The 20,225-nt window shown below is 31.4% G+C and overlaps 3 protein-coding genes across 3 annotated transcripts; 2 read left to right on the top strand and 1 right to left on the bottom strand.

The window, feature by feature from the left end:
• The first annotated feature begins 3,414 nt into the window (after window positions 1-3,414).
• Window positions 3,415-6,664, top strand: LOC100262829 (probable polygalacturonase At3g15720). Its single transcript, XM_059739549.1, has 8 exons — window positions 3,415-3,525; window positions 3,929-4,066; window positions 4,609-4,704; window positions 5,352-5,559; window positions 5,665-5,746; window positions 5,899-6,007; window positions 6,105-6,218; window positions 6,590-6,664. Exons 1-8 carry the CDS (start codon window positions 3,415-3,417, stop codon window positions 6,662-6,664), a joined length of 933 nt encoding a protein of 310 aa, XP_059595532.1.
• A 4,680-nt stretch (window positions 6,665-11,344) lies between these two features.
• Window positions 11,345-17,002, top strand: LOC100257706 (RHOMBOID-like protein 1). The gene is made up of 5 exons (XM_010656475.3): window positions 11,345-11,949; window positions 14,645-14,808; window positions 14,893-15,056; window positions 15,845-16,104; window positions 16,197-17,002. Exons 1-5 carry the CDS (start codon window positions 11,672-11,674, stop codon window positions 16,240-16,242), a joined length of 912 nt encoding a protein of 303 aa, XP_010654777.1. The 5' UTR covers window positions 11,345-11,671; the 3' UTR covers window positions 16,243-17,002.
• A 96-nt stretch (window positions 17,003-17,098) lies between these two features.
• LOC100262852 (DCC family protein At1g52590, chloroplastic) lies at window positions 17,099-20,012 on the bottom strand. The gene is made up of 5 exons (XM_002269380.4): window positions 19,684-20,012; window positions 18,896-18,953; window positions 17,893-18,000; window positions 17,483-17,575; window positions 17,099-17,369 (listed from the first exon to the last, which is right to left on the bottom strand). Exons 1-5 carry the CDS (start codon window positions 19,865-19,867, stop codon window positions 17,282-17,284), a joined length of 531 nt encoding a protein of 176 aa, XP_002269416.1. The 5' UTR covers window positions 19,868-20,012; the 3' UTR covers window positions 17,099-17,281.
• Window positions 20,013-20,225: the final 213 nt, after the last annotated feature.

Genomic DNA, 20,225 nt, shown 5'->3' with positions numbered 1-20,225 from the left:
TCAAGTCATGCATAAAAATTGTTGTGGACTTTGTCTCTGCAGAAAATATCCATGAATACGTCAAGCTAACAAAGGAATTCCACCAAATTGGTATCAAAGATTCCATAAACCAAAAAAATTGGTATCAAAGCCTAGATAAAGAAAATGAGGGTTTTATAATCAAATCTTAAGTAAGAACCTCACACAAAAGGTAGAGGAAGTAATGGTTTTATTGAAGATTAAAGCAAAGAGGTAGAAAACCAAAAATCTAGATGTTGTTAAGATGAAAAAGACAAGCTCAAATGCCAAAGAAAAGAAAATATTTAAGTATAGGAACTCCCCTATGAATCTTTCATCTTCTTCATTGACTTCAACCTCATGCTCCAAAGTTAGATGATAAGAGTGGAAAATATATTTTTATTGGTTATGACTTAAACTCCAAAGCTGCAAGTTATACAATCCAAACAATGGAAATATCATGATTAGTAGAAATGTCAAGTTTAATGAAGAAGAAGCATGGGATTGGAGTGCTCAAGAAGGCAACTATGATATTCCTCCCCTATATGAAGAAGAAGAACAAGCAAGGAGAAGCTTACAAGAGATTGCTACTCCATTTTCATCTCACTTCCATCAACTCATGAAGTTCCAACAACATCATACTCATTGGAAAGCTTAGGTAAAAGGATACCATGTTTTAGAAATCTACAAGAGATTTATGAGGTAACAATTATTATTCAATATTTTTCTATATTTTGACTACCATGGAAAACATGAAAAGCTTCATCCAATATTTTTCTAATATTATATATCATTCATCATAATTGTCCTATTCTAACATTAAATCTATCATAATTATTTTCAAATCCCCTTCAATTGCTATACATTTTCTCAATAAGCCACAAAAAAACTCATAGTTTCATTAAATAGTTACCACTCATAGTCAATTTTTCCAAAAGTACTAAATGCAGCAACTATGTTTGGATTATAAAAAGTGACAAAGAAAATTTTGAAAAAAAAAGATAGGTAAATTTTTTAAAAAAATTAAAAATAGTTTTCACACTAAATGAGTTGAAAATGCGAATAGAAGATTTTATAAAGATGTTCTGTGACAATTAAGCTACCATAAGTATCACTAAGAACCCGATTCATCATGGTCAAACAAAACATGTGGAAATATATCATCACTTTATTAAGGAGAAAATAGAAGAAAGGACTATTTCATTGGTTTATACTCCAACAACTCTCCAAACAATAGACATTCTTACCAAAGCACTTTCTAGAGCCAACTTTGAAGACTTGAGATTCAAGTTGGGAATGATCAATATCTACAACCCTGCTTGAGGGAGAGAGTGGAAATCCGAAAGGTATAGTTGTACTGCCAATTGTACCGCATACAATTGTCTACTATTCTAATTTTATTTCCTAATTTTATGAGAGACTTTCTCCTAAAATTAAGGATTATATTTTTTTTTAAGGCAAATGGCCTCGATCATTCATGTATAAATATTAATGCAAGAATCACTTTGGAAGTAGAGTGAAAAATAAAAGAAGTTTTTTTCCCCTCAGATTTCTTCAAGATACAATTCTTTTTTTTAATTAGTGGATTAATTTTTCAAAGTAAATAATCTAATTAAGAATGCTTGATGAACTCGAGAAAGTAATGGCCCAAGAATCTAAACTGACCAGTATTATCCTCATGTCTCATTGTCGTATCATAGAAGTGAAGCAAATAATTAAACAAAAGTATCTTCATTTCTTAAAGGCATTATGCAAGAGAAGTTTCAAGAAGTTTAAAAAGAATTATTGAAGCCTAGTTAGTATAAGGATATGATCTGGAGTCAAATTGTTTAAAAACGGAGAAAAAATGGATTCAACATTATACATGAGTTTAGGTAATTGGAAGCCTACTTCACTTGACACATTCTCTTTGTAGTTATTCTTGGTATTCATTACATGAACACACCAAGGATGGCTCACAAGAGCGGTAGTCAAAAGAATTCTTCACTAAATTAAGGGTACACTTAATTATAGCTTATAGCACTCATCTTCTAACAATTTCTAACTTATTGGATGCAGTGATAGTACACTTTTTTTGGCTTCTACGCCAAGAACTCATTGATTCCATCTTTAATTGATGCAAGATTTTGTCAACTCGTTGTATTCTACACTATAATGAAAAATGAAGTAGGCTAACTAGTAATTTGAATTTAATTCTTTTTTATATAATATCTTTAGGTTTATAACATCAAAATCATTATTTTGCTAATAGGTACATATATAACTTCTATTCTATACAATAAGGAAAATATGAGTAGGACTACTACTAAATTCAACCCAATTTGTTTTCATGATAATATTTGGACCTTTTAAATTAAATTTGCATACAATTTATTATTTGCTATTATAGAAATAATTTCCATTGTCTATAAATAAGGGGGGAAAACAAATAGACAATTCAAGAAAGTAAATCTTTGTGGCTTTCTAAAGTTGTATTTGATTTCATTGGTTGGTAATATGCATTTAATTTTTATTATATAAATAAGAAAAAACTAGTAGACTACCACTCAGATTCAATGTCATTTAAAGTTCGTTTGGTGGTGTTTAAAAAAGCACTTCTACACTTCAAAAGCGTTCTTGAAGAAAAATCAAGCATTTTCCAGAATTTAGAAAACACTTTTAAAAAGTTGAAAAATTACTTATTTGGAAAAAAAATTGATTAGTGATTCTCCTAAAAATACTTTTAAATAAAATATTTTCATTAAAAGCATTTCGAAGAAAAATACCATCAAATACACTCTTATTTTTCTAAAAATGTTTTAACATAGTAAGATCAAGTTGGATACAATTATCTAAAAATAAGGAAAAACAAAATGGAAGATCTTAAAATATAAATGCATATGCAAGTTGGGTTTTTTAATAACATTGGTTTATCCTTCTAAAAATGAAGTTGCCTAAAACATTTTCTTTTTATTTTTCTCATATCCATATGGTTTTCTAATCTAAAAGAATCTTAGAAACAATAACGTGTAAAAAGTGAAATAAAAATAAGGAAAAAACAAGCAGACAAGCTTTTAAGGATCATAAAATTTATACTTTTCCAAAAATATTTTAGCTTTTCATATTAGGTTGCATGAAATTTATAATTTGTTAATAAACACGTGTGTGTGTGTGTCTATATATATGTAGACTGCACCCTCACATATGCACACAAAATTGTACCATTATTAAGTGCTAGTGTTTCTGTAACTTTCTTAGAATGAGTCATGCTATGGTATGGATATATGTGATTTGATTAGAAATAATACTTATTGTTGCTACTAATATTTTTTTATTCTCACTTCTATTACTACTTGAGTTTCCCTTACTATTGTTGATTCTCACATGTTGACATATATTGTGCAGCAATTTTCTATTACAATTTTCTTGATTTTGGGCATGGCCTCTATTGGCTTAGGCAAGATTGGATTAAGTGACGATGATGAGCTCTCAACTATTAATGTGCGTGATTTTGGAGCTATTGGAGATGGAACTACAGATGATTCTCAGGTAGTTCATTCACCAGTATGCAAATATGCCATCAAGAATATTCCTTTTGTTTAGATTTGAAAATAGCTAGGAAAATAAAATAAAAGGAAAAAAAGTAAAACCAAAACAAAAGAAGAGTACTAACTCAATGTTTTTCCAATCATTACCCAAATTTTCTTTTCTTGGATAGAAGATGTACTTACTCAATTTGTTTTAATTTATATTTTCTTTCCTATTTTCTATATATGGTAACTAAATAAAAGAATTTAAGATCAATATATTTTCTTTTTCTCTTTTAGTATTTTTTTTCACAATACAAGCAAAATTGTAAATAAAATTGCTATTAATGTATTTTCATTTCCAATTACTTCAAGAATTAAGTTTTTTTTTCCAATTAATACAGCCATTTTCATGAATCTTTTAGGCTTTTCTAAAAGCATGGAAGAAAGCTTGTGGAATTCAGGCAGGCTATGTCAATTTTATAATTGAAAGTGGGAAGGCATTCTTGTTGAAGCCTATAAGGTTTGAAGGTCCATGCAGAGCTTCTTATATAAATATTCAGGTAATTTAACTTTACAATAAACTAAGAGTGCATTTGGGAGTGATTCTAAAAAACGTTTGTAACATTCCTAATACTTAAATTATAAAAAAAAAAAATTAAGTATTAAAAAGATTAAAATTATTTCCTAAAATCACTATCAAACGAGTTTTAATTCAATTTTTAGTTCTTTTTTTTTCTTTTAAATTTTAACTTTTAGGCAATTTGGACATTCTTTTTAATTTATTAGTTTGAAATGTTAATTTGATCAATAATGTAGAATATTTTTTAGTCTAGTATATTAAATTGTGTTGGGGATGGGGGATTAATTGGCAAATATTTTTATTGAAAATTTTTATAAAAAAAATTCTCCTATGTTATAATCTCAACTATTATTGTTAAACTTATATAAAATAAAATGATAAAATTCAATATTATCTCTATTTACCTTTGCAAAGTAGTCATTCATTTTCATTTTGTCAATCAATTAAGAAAAAAATTCATAAATCAACCAAATTAAACAAATTTAGAATATTTGACTCACATTGTTTTCCATTTCATTGCAGGTTTTAGGGACAATTACTGCCCCCAAATCAATATATGAATGGGGAGGTCAAAGCGTGGACAATTGGCTTATTTTCTTCCGTATCAATGGGCTTATAGTAAATGGAAAGGGAACGATCAATGGCCAAGGGTCTATTTGGTGGCAACAACTTCCTAAAAACAATCTATTCCATCCATTGGATGTGGGTTAACCAAATTGATATATATCACTCTCTTCCCTTGATCCTATTTAATTTCATTTAATTATTTTATTTTTATTATATCCTTTATCTAATGTGTACTTGTTTTCTATTTATAGGGTGTTAGTAATAAAGGACCCGATGTAAGTACAAGCTTTTCATCTATTAGCTTTACTTCTATGCAATCTGAAGAATAAATCCTAATATCTTAAGGTCATGTTTGGTTAATAGGATATAACATGGGATAAAATAAAAAAGATAGAAGATAATATATCATATTCTATGTTCAATCAAACATAGGATAAAATAAATGGTGGGATATAAAGATAACATAAATAACTCATTGGATATGCTATGTTAAGATATATCATGCATGTTTATTAGGTATGATATCTAAGGACATCATATCTCATTGGAAATCATATCCTAAGATATGCATTTCCTATGGTATTCTATCTCGTCAATCAAATATAGCCTAAAAGTGTTTAAATAATATATATATGTATGTATAAAAATATAAATAAAATTATATATCTGAAATTAATATAGGTCTTTCATGATGGCAGGCATTGAGTTTCGTTGGTTGCAATAACCTTAAACTCGATCATTTGAATCTTATCAACAGCCCAAGGAGACATGTAGTGATATTCAACATCAATGGTGCGACCATTTCCAACCTCAACATAATAGCCCCTAAAGAAAGCCCTAACACAGACGGTATAGACATTGGCCAGTCAACCAATATCCAACTCCATTACTGCAACATTAAAACTGGTATTAAGCATTTTTTTCCATTACACATTTCTTCCTTTCGCCATTTCATCCTTACCTTATGTTTTATATTTAGTTCATTATTTTTATTTTTTGCAATAAATATAGGTGACGATTGTATAGCTATTGGTCCAAGCTCCTTCTATATTAATATTAGCAACATAGCTTGCGGTCCTGGCCATGGCATAAGGTACCAATGATTGCCTGCAAAATACGTTAAGCTTGGTCTCAATTGTAGGCTATAAAAGAAGTTATGGATGAAGCCAATAACAGTTTATTTATGTATGGAGAGTACTATGAAATTTATTTTTTTCCTAAAAATTTTAAAATGCTTCTATACAGTATTGGAAGCTTAGGATTAAATGGAAGGACTGACAAAGTGGAAGAAGTGCAAGTAAGAGATTGTACTTTCACTGGAACTCGGAATGGAGTAAGGATCAAGACATGGGAGGTAATGAACAAAACCATTACTTGAAGCAAATAATTCATAATTCCTAATGAATTTAAGTGATTAAATTTTTTTATTAATTTGCCTTTTTTCTATTTAGGGAGGGTCAGGATATGCTAGGAAGATATTGTTCGAGGGGATTACACTAAATGCCGCTGATAACCCCATCATCATTGATCAATACTACTGTCCTAATAACATGTGCTCGAAACAAGTAAGAAAATCGAATTTTATTTATTTAAAATCTTTGTGGTAGTGATTCTAAATAGAGCTTTAAATTTTTCTAGCACTTAAAAATTTTTATCAAAAGAATTATTTTTAAGTACTAAAAATGCTAGAAACACTTTTTAAAATCAGAGTCAAACAGACTTTTAATGGTTAACCTTTAGTTTATAAAAATAAATAAGTAGAATTTGATTTATATATTTGCATAATGTCCACAGAGCACTTCAGGAGTAAAGTTGAGTGACATTTCATTCACAAGAGTGATTGGGACAACGACCACAAAAAACGCAATTAACTTGAGTTGTAGTAAAAGCGTGGCTTGCACCAACATCTTACTCAATCATGTTAACATAAAATCAGCATACTCGGAAGATGTTGTTTCTTCATATTGTATCAATGCCCATGGAAGATTTAGCGATTCTGTTCCGCCAGTAGATTGTTTGTTGAATTAGCTCTATGTTTTGCTACTTCAATTTGATGTTGTTCATCTCCTAGTCTTAATAATGATGTGTTTCCATGGATCAAGATAATGAAGATCTTTGCAGTTGTATGGCAATGTACTAGTAGAAATATCACCTTACTTTTCAAAGGGCCCAATTAAGATTATTAAAGTTTGATGCTACGATAAATATTTCTTGGCTATGTTTGGTTTCCATAAAAGGGAAAGAAAAAAGAAAGGAAAAGTATGAGAAAATCAAACTTATATCACTTCTTTTAGCTATTTAGTATAAAGATGAAATAATTTGAAAGTACATAAGTTTCTAACTAATTTTAATTATATTGATTTTTTTTGTATTTTTAAAGTATAATATTATTTATTCATAAATTTTAAATATTTTAATCATGAATATTATTAGTCAAAAAAAAATGTTTACTAAATTATAAATCGTAGAACAATTTCGAAATAATACTAAACATAAGAAAGATCCATAGTTTTTTCAATAGCAAATATTAGAGTGCAACACAATTTTATTTTAAATAAATATCAAATATTGAAATACAATATATTTTCTCTTTCATTTTTTTATCATTTTTACAAATTAAATATAAGTATGATATAAAATATCTTATTAGATATCGTACATTAAGATATCATGTTTATTACACATTATATCCAATAATATCACATCCCAAGAGAAATGATATCCTAAGATATACATATTTTATCTAGTGGTATATGATATCTTAAGATATGCATATCGTATATGATGAACCAACACATAACCTAAATGAGAATTAATGGTATATTACATGTCAACCCTAGCAATGTATAGAAACATATGTGTTAAATGTAGCCATGAGTTCAATTTTATTAATATGATAAAAATGAGATATTTTAAATGAATTTAATAGATATATTTTAACATCATTCAGAAAAACAAAATTAATTTTTGATAATATTTGTTGCACTATTTTATCCCGTATAATTTAGAATTGAGCTATAATTTGATTGTTATTTATTGCAATTTGGCTCTAAATGAACAAACTAAAACATACATGCAAGTCATGCCAAATATCATGTGTAAATAGAACTTTAAAAATCTTCAAATTTGGAAAGTACTTAATTTTTTAATTAAGCTTTGATTTTTTAAATTTGCAATGCTTTAAGTCAAACTTTTGGAATTTCTAAATAATGAACATATATATCTATATATATATATATATATCTATATATATATATATATATATATATATATAGAGAGAGAGAGAGAGAGAGAGAGAGAGAGAGAGAGAGAGAGAGAGAGAAAGGGAGATAGAATGAAAGAAAGAGAGAAGGTGAGTGAGTTAATTAGTTATTGGTAAAACTATGGTACTAAACAATATTTTTTTCATTATTATATCGATAATGAATAACTAATCAGGTGTTGTCACATGTGTACTTTCAAGTCTCATTTGTTTGTATCTCTATTCTATTTGTTTATACTTATCTTAATCTCATTTGTTAGTATCATCATCAAACAACATAAATTTTACCACACATTCAACATTTTAGATGTATCCAATTTTGTCCTTTAACTAAACAAAAAGATAATTTATGAAAGTATTGTGGAATGCTTTTTCTAGCCAAAAAGAAAATTTTTAGATTACTTTGCTACTAATTGTTATTTTGTTATTTTGTTATTTTTTACTTAAACAACTACTTGATTATCTTGTTAATTACTCCTTCGATTTTATTGTTGATGATTCCCAGACTTCATCCATATGCTATGTAGGATGCTTATACCTTGATTTTAGGCATAGCCACATCTGGATCAACTAATGTTGGGTTAAAGAGTGTAACCAACCACTACTTTCAAGGTGCTCATAATGTAGTACATATGGACAAGACTCAAGTTTATTTCCCTATTTTATTGTTTTTTTGCTTTAGTTAAGGTAGGATTGGTTTTCAATTATAATTTTAGATAAGGAATGTTTCCTTTATTTTAGTAAAGTTAGGGTTGTTTTCCTTCTCCAATTATAGATAGAGATAGTTTCTTTTATTTTGAATTTTAAATGGTCTATTTAAATAGGATTGATAGTTTTATGATGTAGGTTTTTTTTCCAATAAAAATGTCAAAGATTATTCTTTCCTACTTTACTTGTTTTTCAGTATTCTTTGAATCAACGAATTACTCCCACCCTTGTTTCCTGGTATTTTGCATAAATCAACGGACTACGAGTTTATTCTATGCTTCCATTTTATCAATTGGTATCAAAGCCCTCTCGCTATAATCCATCTTCATGTGCCTCAATGTCGATGTCAACTTGATGAGATGGATGAGTTTCAATTACAGATGGTGAATTTGCAATAGTAGATCACCACCCTATAAGTTGTCCATTATCAATTCATGGATTTCAAGAATCTAGTAGAGATTGTAGTACATCACCTCCTAATGGGAAGGATGGTTTGTCTTGGTCGTCAAGAAGGGCTTCTTATAGTGAGTACACACTAGTGTATGTTATGCACACTGGATAGGGCCTATGGTGAATTATGACACAAGGCTATTAATTGTCATGATTCATCTAACTACTATAGTGCATTGACTCTTAATCTTAAGAAGATATTGAGTTTGTGCCGAAATCAACAGGTGACTTTGACCTATAAGTAAAACCCTAAAGTGGTCATATATCTCTATAGAATAGGTCATTATTGATGAAGTCGGTGGCAATATGTATTCTCAATAAAGGTATCATGATATCTCATGGGATTGAGGCAGTGTATTCCCTTGGGTGATTCAAAGGACATGTGATCATGAAACATGTGGCTATAGTAATTCCTTTAATAGAATTTGATATATGCTCCTTACAATCAGGGTATGTTAATTGATCACATAATAAGTGGGATATGTAACTCAATGATCTGAAAGATAATCTTGATATGTAATAGCACTACCTTGTTAGATTACAAACACTAGTTCATGGAGAGTCTACATGCAGTGGATAGTAAGTCACGGATTCATACTTTATCTCATTGTTATTTACATAAGGTACTAGAGTGTAGCTAATTCTCTTTAGTGGAATGTTGAATCAACTTCAAAATTGGATTCTGAAGGAGCCAATACTCCTATGGGTCCCAATAGTCCTCGTTGTGAGCTCATATACTATGATGGCCCGATTTATAAGGGTTAGATTGGCTCTAAGTTTATTCTTGTGCATAAAGGCATTGTGGTAATTATGCAAAGTTGCATAGGGGATAATGAATAAGGACTCTGGATTTGGCTAATTGATTAATTGGATGGCCCTATATGATTAACTAATCAATTATGACCCATTTTGGGCTAGATTAAGTAATTCAAGTCTTGATGGGCTTAAGTCACTTAAGCCCAATGGGCAACCCTATAAGTACCCCTTTATGGGTTAAGGTTTTCTAATGACTTTATCTTCCACCTCAAGAGAAAAAGAGAAAAAGTGAGAGCCAAGAGTTTTTCTCTTCCAAAGCCCACACTTTGGAGTGCCAAGATCATAATTCAAGTCATCGGATAGAAGATTTTGGGTGTACGAGATGAGTGAGAGAGAATGTCACAGACTATTTGTTTAGTGTTTGTGACCATAGCGGAAATGTTTATCAAGAAGAACATGTTGGTTGGTCAGGCATAATGAAGTGGGGATCATGCTCTAGGAATTAGGCATGTAGGTGTTGTTGGAAGATTCTTTGAAGTTCAGGCATGTCGACCCGATTAAGTTTAGGGAGCTTGTCGCTAATTGATGACTTAACTATGAAGAGGAGACTTGGCCACTCCTACACAAACTGGTTGGGAGTTGGAGTTGTGTCTCTAATGAGTCCATGGCAGGATGAAACCAGTCAACATATAGCCTTTAGAAAGCATGGCGTGCAGGTTGAGCCCCTTCTCAAGCAACTATTACACAACATTGTGCCTCAATGATATATATGACTATTACACACTATGTTCTTTATTTTTCTTCAACTAGGAGCTAAGACCATTAAGTAAGTGTCAACTCTAGTTTGCAATCATGATATTTAAACTTCCTTGCGGTTTTATCAATATAGTGTTCTTGTGAAAGTTTAAGCCCGATACGTGTTCTAGTTCTTTCTAAAATCACCTCTTCTTTGCTTAGGTCTTTCATATCAAAGTTAGACTCTAAGAATCTTTTAGCCTCACTAACAACTTTTAGGGTAGTTCTAAAACTTAATATATCATTTACATATAAGCAAATGATGACATATATGTTCTTTCCAAGTTTATAGTAAATACATTTATCATCATCATTGATAGGAAAATCCATTAGAAATCAACACATGGTCATAAGGTTCATGATAAATAATTGTCATTATAAATGTCTAAAACTACAAACTAAAGTTCATAAGGTTCAACATAATATGTAACTAATATTTATGAATATTTTAATATAAAAAAAAGCATATGTATTTAAATAAACTTACTCAAGGCTAAACATACAATTAAGTATTCTAAATATGTGTATATATATTTTATACAAGTAAATTGGATGACATCAATTATATATGAAAAAATTAATATTGTGTTACAAATATCCATAAATATTATAGGAATAAAAAATGCAAATAATTAGTTAAAATTTTGAATTAAAGGGTAGTACTGAAGTAATTGATATAGTTTATGGTTATAACAAAAATGTCAATAATTTTTTTCTTGATTAAAGTAGTTTCTAGCTACAAATATTGTGGAGGTAGCTACAAGTTTAGTATTACCCATTGAAAATCATCACTAGCCCATATGAAGCTGCTGTCCTTTCAAAGTTCAAAAGGAGAATTAGGTTGCTTAACCGCCCTTATTGTGGGGGGAAAAGTACCGAACTTAACTTCCAAAAGTCCGTAGACTCGTTCATTACCCACCAACCTCGGCCAAAATACAAATTCTGTTTTTGTATCTTCTTCCTTCCTCTCTTCCCCCATAACAACCGGTGCACAGTAGCAGCGGCTGCGCTGGTGACCTGAGTAGGCGTATCACGCACTCTTCCTCAATGGGGAAGAGTAAAACTCCGGGGGATATAGAGGCGGCCGCCCACCAAGTGGCTGCTCGACCTCAGGCCCGACCGTGCCCGCCACCACCCAAGTCGTGGTTCCCGTGGCTGGTGCCGGTCTTCTTCATGGCTAATGTGGCGACATTCGTGTATAGCATGTATGTGAATAATTGCCCGGAGAAGACTGGGGCGGATCGATGCGTGTTCAACTCATATTTGGGAAGGTTTTCTTTCCAGCCCCTATCTGAAAACCCACTCTTTGGCCCTTCCCCCACCACGTAAGCCTTCCATTCTTATTCTTTATGTTATCTATCTTAGTTTTCGTCATTTTTGTTGGTTCTAGAAAATGGGTGCTTTTGATTTTTCCTTTTTTTTCTTTTATTTCTTTATAAAGCTAAAATATATCCCTTTCTTCTTCTTGGTAGTCTAATAAGCGAGGAAACTAAGATTGCGTTTGGTAATCTAGAAAACATTTCTAACCTTTTTAATAGTTAAATGACAAAAAGTTTTCAAGTTTTAAAAAGATTAAAAATGTTTCCTGAAATTACTTTTAAATGAACTCTAAATTTATGTTTGACTGACTCTGTGGAACTCCAACTAGGTTTCAATTGTTGAATAAAAATTAAAGAAGCTGAGGTCCCATTTGATGCAATTGTTCCTACCCACTTTTCGGTTTATGCATTAGAGTCTGTTTGGAATAGCTTTTAGATTTCTTTTCTTTTTTTCTTGAAAATAAAACATTTTTAGAGAAAAAAATAAGAGTTTAACCAAATTTAGAAAGCATTTCAAAAAATTTTAAAAAAAAAATCGCTTATAGTACTTTCTAAATGAGTAGTTGATAAATAATTTTTCTAAAAAAGTTGTTAGAGAAAATATTTCAACTAAAAGTACTTAAAATATAAACATTCTCAAAGAGATGTTTAGTTTCTTGACCGAACTCTTTTATTGTAATTTTTAATTAAAAAATTTGTTTTAAACTATAATCTTTTTTAGAGCTTTTCCAATGATAAAATCACGTTTTAAATGGAGAAGAATGGGTGTTCTGGCTTTTCATGACTCTATAACAACTTTAGGCATTCTCTATAGATTTTCTTTCCCGAATATGCAAGAAAAATGTTAGAGAAGATTGTTCAAAGTGATCCCTCTCTATCGATCAAGTCAATCCCAATTTTGAGCAAGAGGAATGTCTTGTTTTCCCAACCTATTCTTAGACATTAACCATAGAATGTTTTTGTCCTCGTGACCTATTCTTAAACATTAACTTCATTTAATATCCTTCAAGAGGAAAGGTTATGAAAAAGCAATAATAGACTTTTGTTTTAGTAATTTGAGTGACATCCCTTTGTTAAGAGTGTGATATACATATTGAACTCAAATCTTGCAAGTTTAATTTTTTTAAAAAAAAAATTGATAGTTCAACATGGTATCGAAACTTAGTTTGACCGTATGTCATGCATTTAAGTTGTCTCTCCATAATTTACATATTTATTTCCTTATTTACTTGTTTGTAAATCCAAAAGAATTATTTGCATTTAATTGTCTCTCTCCAAGTGTGGGTGTAGAGGGTGTGGAGATGCAGAGGAGGAGGGTGTTAAAAAAGTATAATATACATGTTGAATTCAAATCTTACAAATTTACATTTTTAGGAAAACTCGTGTTTTATTTTTAATCATTCTTCATATTTGTATAATTATTTTTTAAAATAAGTCTCAAAAAACAAATGAAAACAAGTAAAAGAAATTATTTAAAAACACAATGTTTTATGTTTTTAAGAATAAAAAACAAAAAATAGTTTCTAATTATCAAACTTATTTTCCTTTTTTTTTTTCTAAAGAACAGAAAATCCTTTTGAAAAACAATTACCAAATAGGGTCTTAATTTTTTCACAACCATCCAATTTCACATACTTACCTTTATTAATGCTAAACAATGAGTTTATGAGACACACAATGAAGAAAATAATTGACCATTATGATAAAGATTAATATGATGTTGAAATTGCTAAAGGATTTAAACAAAAAAGCTTAGATTTATTATCAAGTTATTTTATCAAATATAATTAAAATCATTTCATTAATTCAAATTAATTTATCAAATACAGTACGTTCATAAACAAAACCTTCATCTTCATGTCTCCCCTTCCTACTATCTCTTATCCAAATCAATAAAGAGTCCCTTATGATTTTAGAAAGTGTTTTTAGCTTAAAAAATATTTTTTGACAAAAATTAAGTATTTAATAAAATTTAGGAGATATTTTTAAAAATCTAAAAAAATTACTTGTAATATTGAAAAATCACTTTTAGCGTTGAAAAATCACTTTTATTGTTTTCTAAAAAAATCGTTTGATAGGTAATTCTTCTGAAAATACTTCTAGAAAAAACATTTCGAGTAAGAATATTATCAAATACATTATAAGACTCCATTTAGAGTGCGTTTGACAATAATCCTATAAAGTGTTCCTAATCTTTTAATACTTGAAATTTTTTATTTTTCAAGTATTAAAAAGACTAGAAACACTTCTCAGAATCACTGTCAAACACACACTTAAGAGCTCATTTGGTAGTAATTCTAAGAAACGCTTTTAATATTTCAAATACTTGAAAAAAATTATCATTCAAGTATTAAAAATATTTGAAATGCTTTTTAAAGTAATAATTCTAAGAAACGTATCTAGTTCTTCTAACACTTAAAAAAATTTTATAAGTATTAAAAAGACTAAAAATATTTTTTTAAATCACTATCAAATACACTCTTGAATCAAAAACTATCATCTCTCTTTATCATTTTCATTATCTGTTCTCTATTCCAGTATTTAAAACATGATCTTCCAGTGATGGGCTCCTGAGCGCTGCACCTGTAAAGACAAAATATTAAACTTAGGCCTAAGCTAATAATGTATACCAAAATGAATAATAGAAGTCAACTGCACATGTTTAAATATGAGTAACCACATGCCATCTTAATTTTTGCAGGCTGGAAAAACTAGGAGCCCTGGAGAAGAAACTTGTGGTGCAGGAAGGAGAGGAATGGCGCCTTGTGTCATGCATCTGGCTTCACGCCGGAGCCATCCATTTAATCGCCAACATGTTGAGCCTTCTGTTTATTGGAGTCAAGCTAGAACAGGAGTTTGGATTTTGTAAGAACTTGAGATGTAGATGTAGATACCACTGTGCTTTTACCTTATCAATATTTCACTGATTTGAACTACTTGGATTTGCAGTGAGAATAGGCCTCTTGTACGTGATTTCTGGTTTTGGGGGAAGCTTGTTATCTGCTCTTCATCTTCAGAAATCCATATCAGTGGGTGCATCCGGTGCACTTTTTGGGCTGTTAGGAGCCATGCTTTCTGAACTCTTCATGAACTGGACAATCTACGCAAATAAGGTAATCTCTGTTTCACCAATTCTCTGAGCATAAACATAGTTGAGACTCACAAAGTACCGGGTAGGGTGTATTAAAATTCAGATGACCAGCCTAGAGAATAACCAGACTTGGGTGTTAACAAGTAATATATTGATTCTGGAATGGACTCTCTCTCCTAAATACTTTTTGCCCAGCTGAAACTCATCAAAATTGAATGATCTGAGTTGGATATTCAAGTCCATCTTATAACATAACAGTCAAGATACTATGGTCCGGTTTGGATTGAATTCTGAAAAATCAAAAGCACTTTTTTAAGCTCAATACAAATTCCTATACCTGTTTGACTAATTCTGTCCAAAGAGTTTATGGTTTAAAAAAGATTTGAATGTAAAAACTAGATAAATGTTGTTTCTTGTAAAAACTCTACTTTGTCTTCTGCAAGAAGCTCTTTTATGTTTCATAAAACTTTTATAAGACCAATATTACCCTATAAAAAGTCTGACTTTGGCTTACTTCCAGCTAAAGCTGAAACTAAGAAGCTATCCCAAATGAGGCCAAAGTAAGATTTGAGCTGCTGTCCTAAGGATACCCTTTCACTTTCATAATCTTCACATGATTGAAGCTCTCCTCTGTTTTACTCGGTGTAGTGACTAATGTGGAAATTGTGCAAATTCTAATGTTCTAATTATCAAATAGAATACCTGAAACCTAAATCCGCAATAAGTTCATACTAATTCACTGCTATATTCCTTTAGATATTATATGAAAGACCTTTTCATGTGAATAGGTTCCAACATTTGTGTGTGCAGTGTGCAGCCCTGATGACTCTCATGTTCGTCGTTGTCTTAAATTTGGCTGTTGGTTTTCTCCCTCATGTGGATAGTTCTGCCCATATTGGAGGATTTCTTTCAGGATTTCTCCTGGGATTCATTCTTTTAGTCCGCCCTCAATATGGATACGTAAGTCGCAAGTACATTCCTCCTGGATATGATGGAAAACGTGTGAAATCCAAGCACAAATGGTATCAATATCTGTTATGGGTTGCAGCTTTAGTTGCCTTAATTTTCGGGTAAACCACTAAGTTTTCTTCATTGGATGTACTAGTTTAAGTTTTCACATCAGATATATTCTAACTTGAGCTCCATTTTGCCTTTTTGACAGATTTGCATTATGCTTGGTAAAGTTGTTCAATTTTCAGCTATCTTAAAACTGATACCATGCTTTCTTCTACTATCAACTCACTGTTAGCAAGCCCCAATCCCAATGTGTAAGCACAGAAGGTAAGAGCAATAGAAGATATCCATCTATGCATGCATATAAACAACAGATTGTTGTTTCAAGTGTATGTTTTTTCCTTTTAAGGTGTACACATTCTATGGGAATAGCTGAAGTGAAAAGCAAATGAAAACCCAACACCCGGAAGCTTTTCTGGATTGGAAAACAGTGTGACCTGCTAAACCTAAATCCATCTGGCTCATTAGTATAGATATAGGGAAAACTGACTGATTGAAACTCTCCAAATGCCAACAAAGGATTATGTAAAATAGTATTTTACTAAATCATTTATTCATAATTTGTGTTTTCATCTCTAATATAGAAATTCCTAGACTAGCATATACTGAATTTCGCAGTAATATTGTTAGTAATGACACCTCACTACCCAAGACAGACACTTCTTTCAGGAACATCCCTTGAATAAAAGCTAAAACAAAAGTAAATAAATGGAAAAATAAATAAAAAAAATAAAAAACCAAGGTACAATAGCTACAAATAAAACAAAACAAAGAATTTCTAGGTTACCATGATAGGGTGAAGTTGGCATCATAGAATAATATCAGCAGTAACAGCTAATAGATTGTGAACAATTGCAATTATCTTACTTGTTAAGAGGTTAACTAACACAACAAAGAGAAGAAAGAAATCGAACGGAAATTGCACAGAGAACTAATGTATTTGTTCAATCGAATCACACATATACAAGAAGCAATAGCAGGGCAATAAAACAAAACCCTAACAGTTGTTCCTCTTTTCAGAAAATTCAGGAAACTACCATAGAAACGATCTTAAAAATACTAATGAGTAATTATAAGCCCGTCTGTATACATAGAGAATCCCAACCAGTAATTACAATCCCAGTTTCATTCTGTTTCAACCAAAAATATTTGAGCCGACAAAATCAAAATCAATCATTTCATAATTCTGAAATATACACACATATACACATACAAAAGAGCATAATTTTTGGACTATTCTATAATCTCACATGAGTCAGACCGTCCAAACAACGAGTAACGGTTGTTTGCAACATTGTCATATGCGAAATCCCGTATAAACCTGCAAACAAACATTACAGGATGTAGTGTAATCATAGATGTATCTGTGGCTGCTTTCATTAGCTTCAAAAATTTAAGAACAGAAAAACTATGAGCAGAAAAGGGATGACTTACAAAGGTACAAACTGTAGAAAGAATGCTAACTGGGGAAACGGTAAATCAATGTATTCCATGATCTTCAGGACAGCTTCTGACTTGATATATGACCTGACACACCATGAAATTGTTACTTTCCTCATGCAGTCTTTCTTAATAAAAAATCATCATTTCCTCCTTGAAAATTTCATAGTGCTCTGTTTGGTTGCTCAGAAGATGGACGAAAGGAAGAAAATTGAAAACATCAGTTGGCATGGAACAGCTGTTGATGAGTTCCCTTGTATTTTGCTCTTCCCCTGTCATCTTTGCAGCCAGACAGAGCATCAAGGAAAATGTACTGCTTAGCAATGGAATTCAAACCAGCATTTTGGAGATCTTCATGCTGTTCATCTTAATTGGAAGTTTACTACAAAAGAAACCTGTTTTACCTTTCTTTTTCAACGAGTACAACACTTGAAATATCATCAGGAGCTCTTCCTGATCTCCTCAAGAGTTTCTTGCCTGCTTCACTCTGGAGGGCTTCAAACCTTATACTCCTGCCAATAATGAAATAAAGAAGCAAAAGCAATTGATATTGATAGTCTTAAACATGTTGAAGCAGTTATTGGTACTCATGATAGATATAAACATGCAGAATCATTAAATCATTATTTTGCAATACCCAACTCAGTATACTTGTCTTTACTCAGGATTATGTTCTTGAAAGTATTAAAATGGAACATGTAGAAGAAGCTTGTATAAAAATTCAGAGGAACGACTCATATTCAAGTCATAGAAGCCAATCATTGTTCTCCAGCACCATATCAGGAAAAATAACATGTTTTTTGGTGAAGGACTACTATGAAAACAGTCAACCAAAAGTCGTTGTCATGATTGGATGATGTTGAATCATTTAATTTGAAGATTTTCCCTTTCCTGCGTGCATTCTGCATTGTCTGCTAGACTGTCATTCTTTAAGTTTTCTGAAATCAACAAATCATTCCTTCATTTTTTATTTTTTTTCCTAATGAAATGTAACAAGTGGGATCATACTTGGCTCCCTTCTTATATTTATATGCATGCAAATAAAAGTAGAGGTTTGCTTGTTCTAATAGTTTTAAAGGTTAATATCATCAACAACCCGGTTGGGAGTGATTTTGAAAATCACTAAAAATGCTTTCTAATGCTTGAAAATGCTTTCTTACAAAAATTAGATGTTTGAAAAATTACTTGATAAGTGATTCTTCCAAAAATCACCATCTTGCTATATATAATATATTATAAAAAACATTATCAAAACACTTTTTTTAGTTCATATCCAAACACCAGTGATTCTTAAAAAGTGTTTCTAATGAAAGTACTACAGATCAAAGCAATTTAACTGGAATCACTCACAAACGAGTTCTAAATCCCATAAAAGAATTATTATAAAGAGAGGGAAAACAAACCAACCTATTTCGATCGTTATTACGCACAAACCTCACACCACCATTGCATAAATTGCATACACCTGCAGAAACAAATTTCAGTTAAGCAAACACAAAGAATATTACCCATAGTTAGCAGCCATTGCTTAGTAACTAGAGCCTTATTTGGATTAGGCCCGAAGAAATCAAAGTTCCCTATTAAGCTTAACAACAGCAAGAATTTATGACTTAAAAAGAAAAACTTAGTGGCTATGTTTGGTTCCGAGAAAATTTGAGGGAAAATGTGAGGGAAAGAGAATAGAGAGGAAAAGTAAAAGGAAAGAAAAAGTAAAGGAAAATAAAACTTTAATTCTAGCAACCTTAATATGCTTGGACTAGAAGCATTTCCTAATCCACATATCAAAGTATGGAAGGAGCACCACCCATGTATAATACAATACCATGTTCTTCAAATCAACTTCACCTTTGCTTTATCAACCAACAGACCTCCACAAACAAAGCTTTCAAACTCTATATTTTCATTTTCTTTCCTGGAAATTGAAATTCTTTATAATTTCTTTAACTTTCTCGCCGAAGAACAAGAAAATTTCAATTTCATCGTTTTAAGCTAAGCAAATTCTTCATTGAAAAATATAAAATTTAAGAAGAAAAAAAAAAGCATAAACACTGGGCATACTAAGTCTGACCGGACTGGAGTCGCCGGGCGGAAATTTCCATGCCTCGCCCAAACGATGGGCATGGAGTGTTTGGAATTTTTGGGAATTTGAGAGCAAGATAGAATAACGAGTGATAGTGTGCTAAAATGCGCCTTACCGTCGAACAACATGATTGGCCTTGAGTCTTGTTCGAAGAAGCTCGACGTCCCCGCCACCCAATCCACCGCATCACCTCTTAGTGGGGCTAGGTTAGCAGAGACGACGACTGTGGGTCTAACGCGCGCGGCCGTGGAGGCTCTCAATCGTGCGCACCCTACTGGAACACTCAGCGCCAGCGCCATTGGTGTTGAACACAGTTGAAATGTGCGGAGTGTTTTTCAGAAACAATTTTTATATTGAATTAATTGGTGAAACATAACTGAAATTACCAAGGTACCCTGCGGGATTGAGCGAACCACCCATCATCAGAGGGTAGCCCCATATGGCTTGTGTACGGGGTTCTAGGAAAGGCATTCTTTGTAATAATAGCCAAGTTTCAGGGCAAAATGAGATGCATTTTTATTTTGCCTCCTTTGCCCTCCTTGTGATGTGGCACATTGCTAAGTGCTTCGTGGGAAATCACAAACCACTGAACCTAAAAGAGTCAGCGCGGAGTAGTCTAACCGAGTCAACTCACTTACCCGGTCAGTGAGCTTATTG

Source organism: Vitis vinifera, chromosome 9, assembly GCF_030704535.1.
Source record: "Vitis vinifera cultivar Pinot Noir 40024 chromosome 9, ASM3070453v1".
In the NCBI taxonomy this organism is placed as follows: Eukaryota; Viridiplantae; Streptophyta; class Magnoliopsida; order Vitales; family Vitaceae; genus Vitis; species Vitis vinifera.
This window is presented reverse-complemented; position numbering and strand designations above follow the sequence as displayed.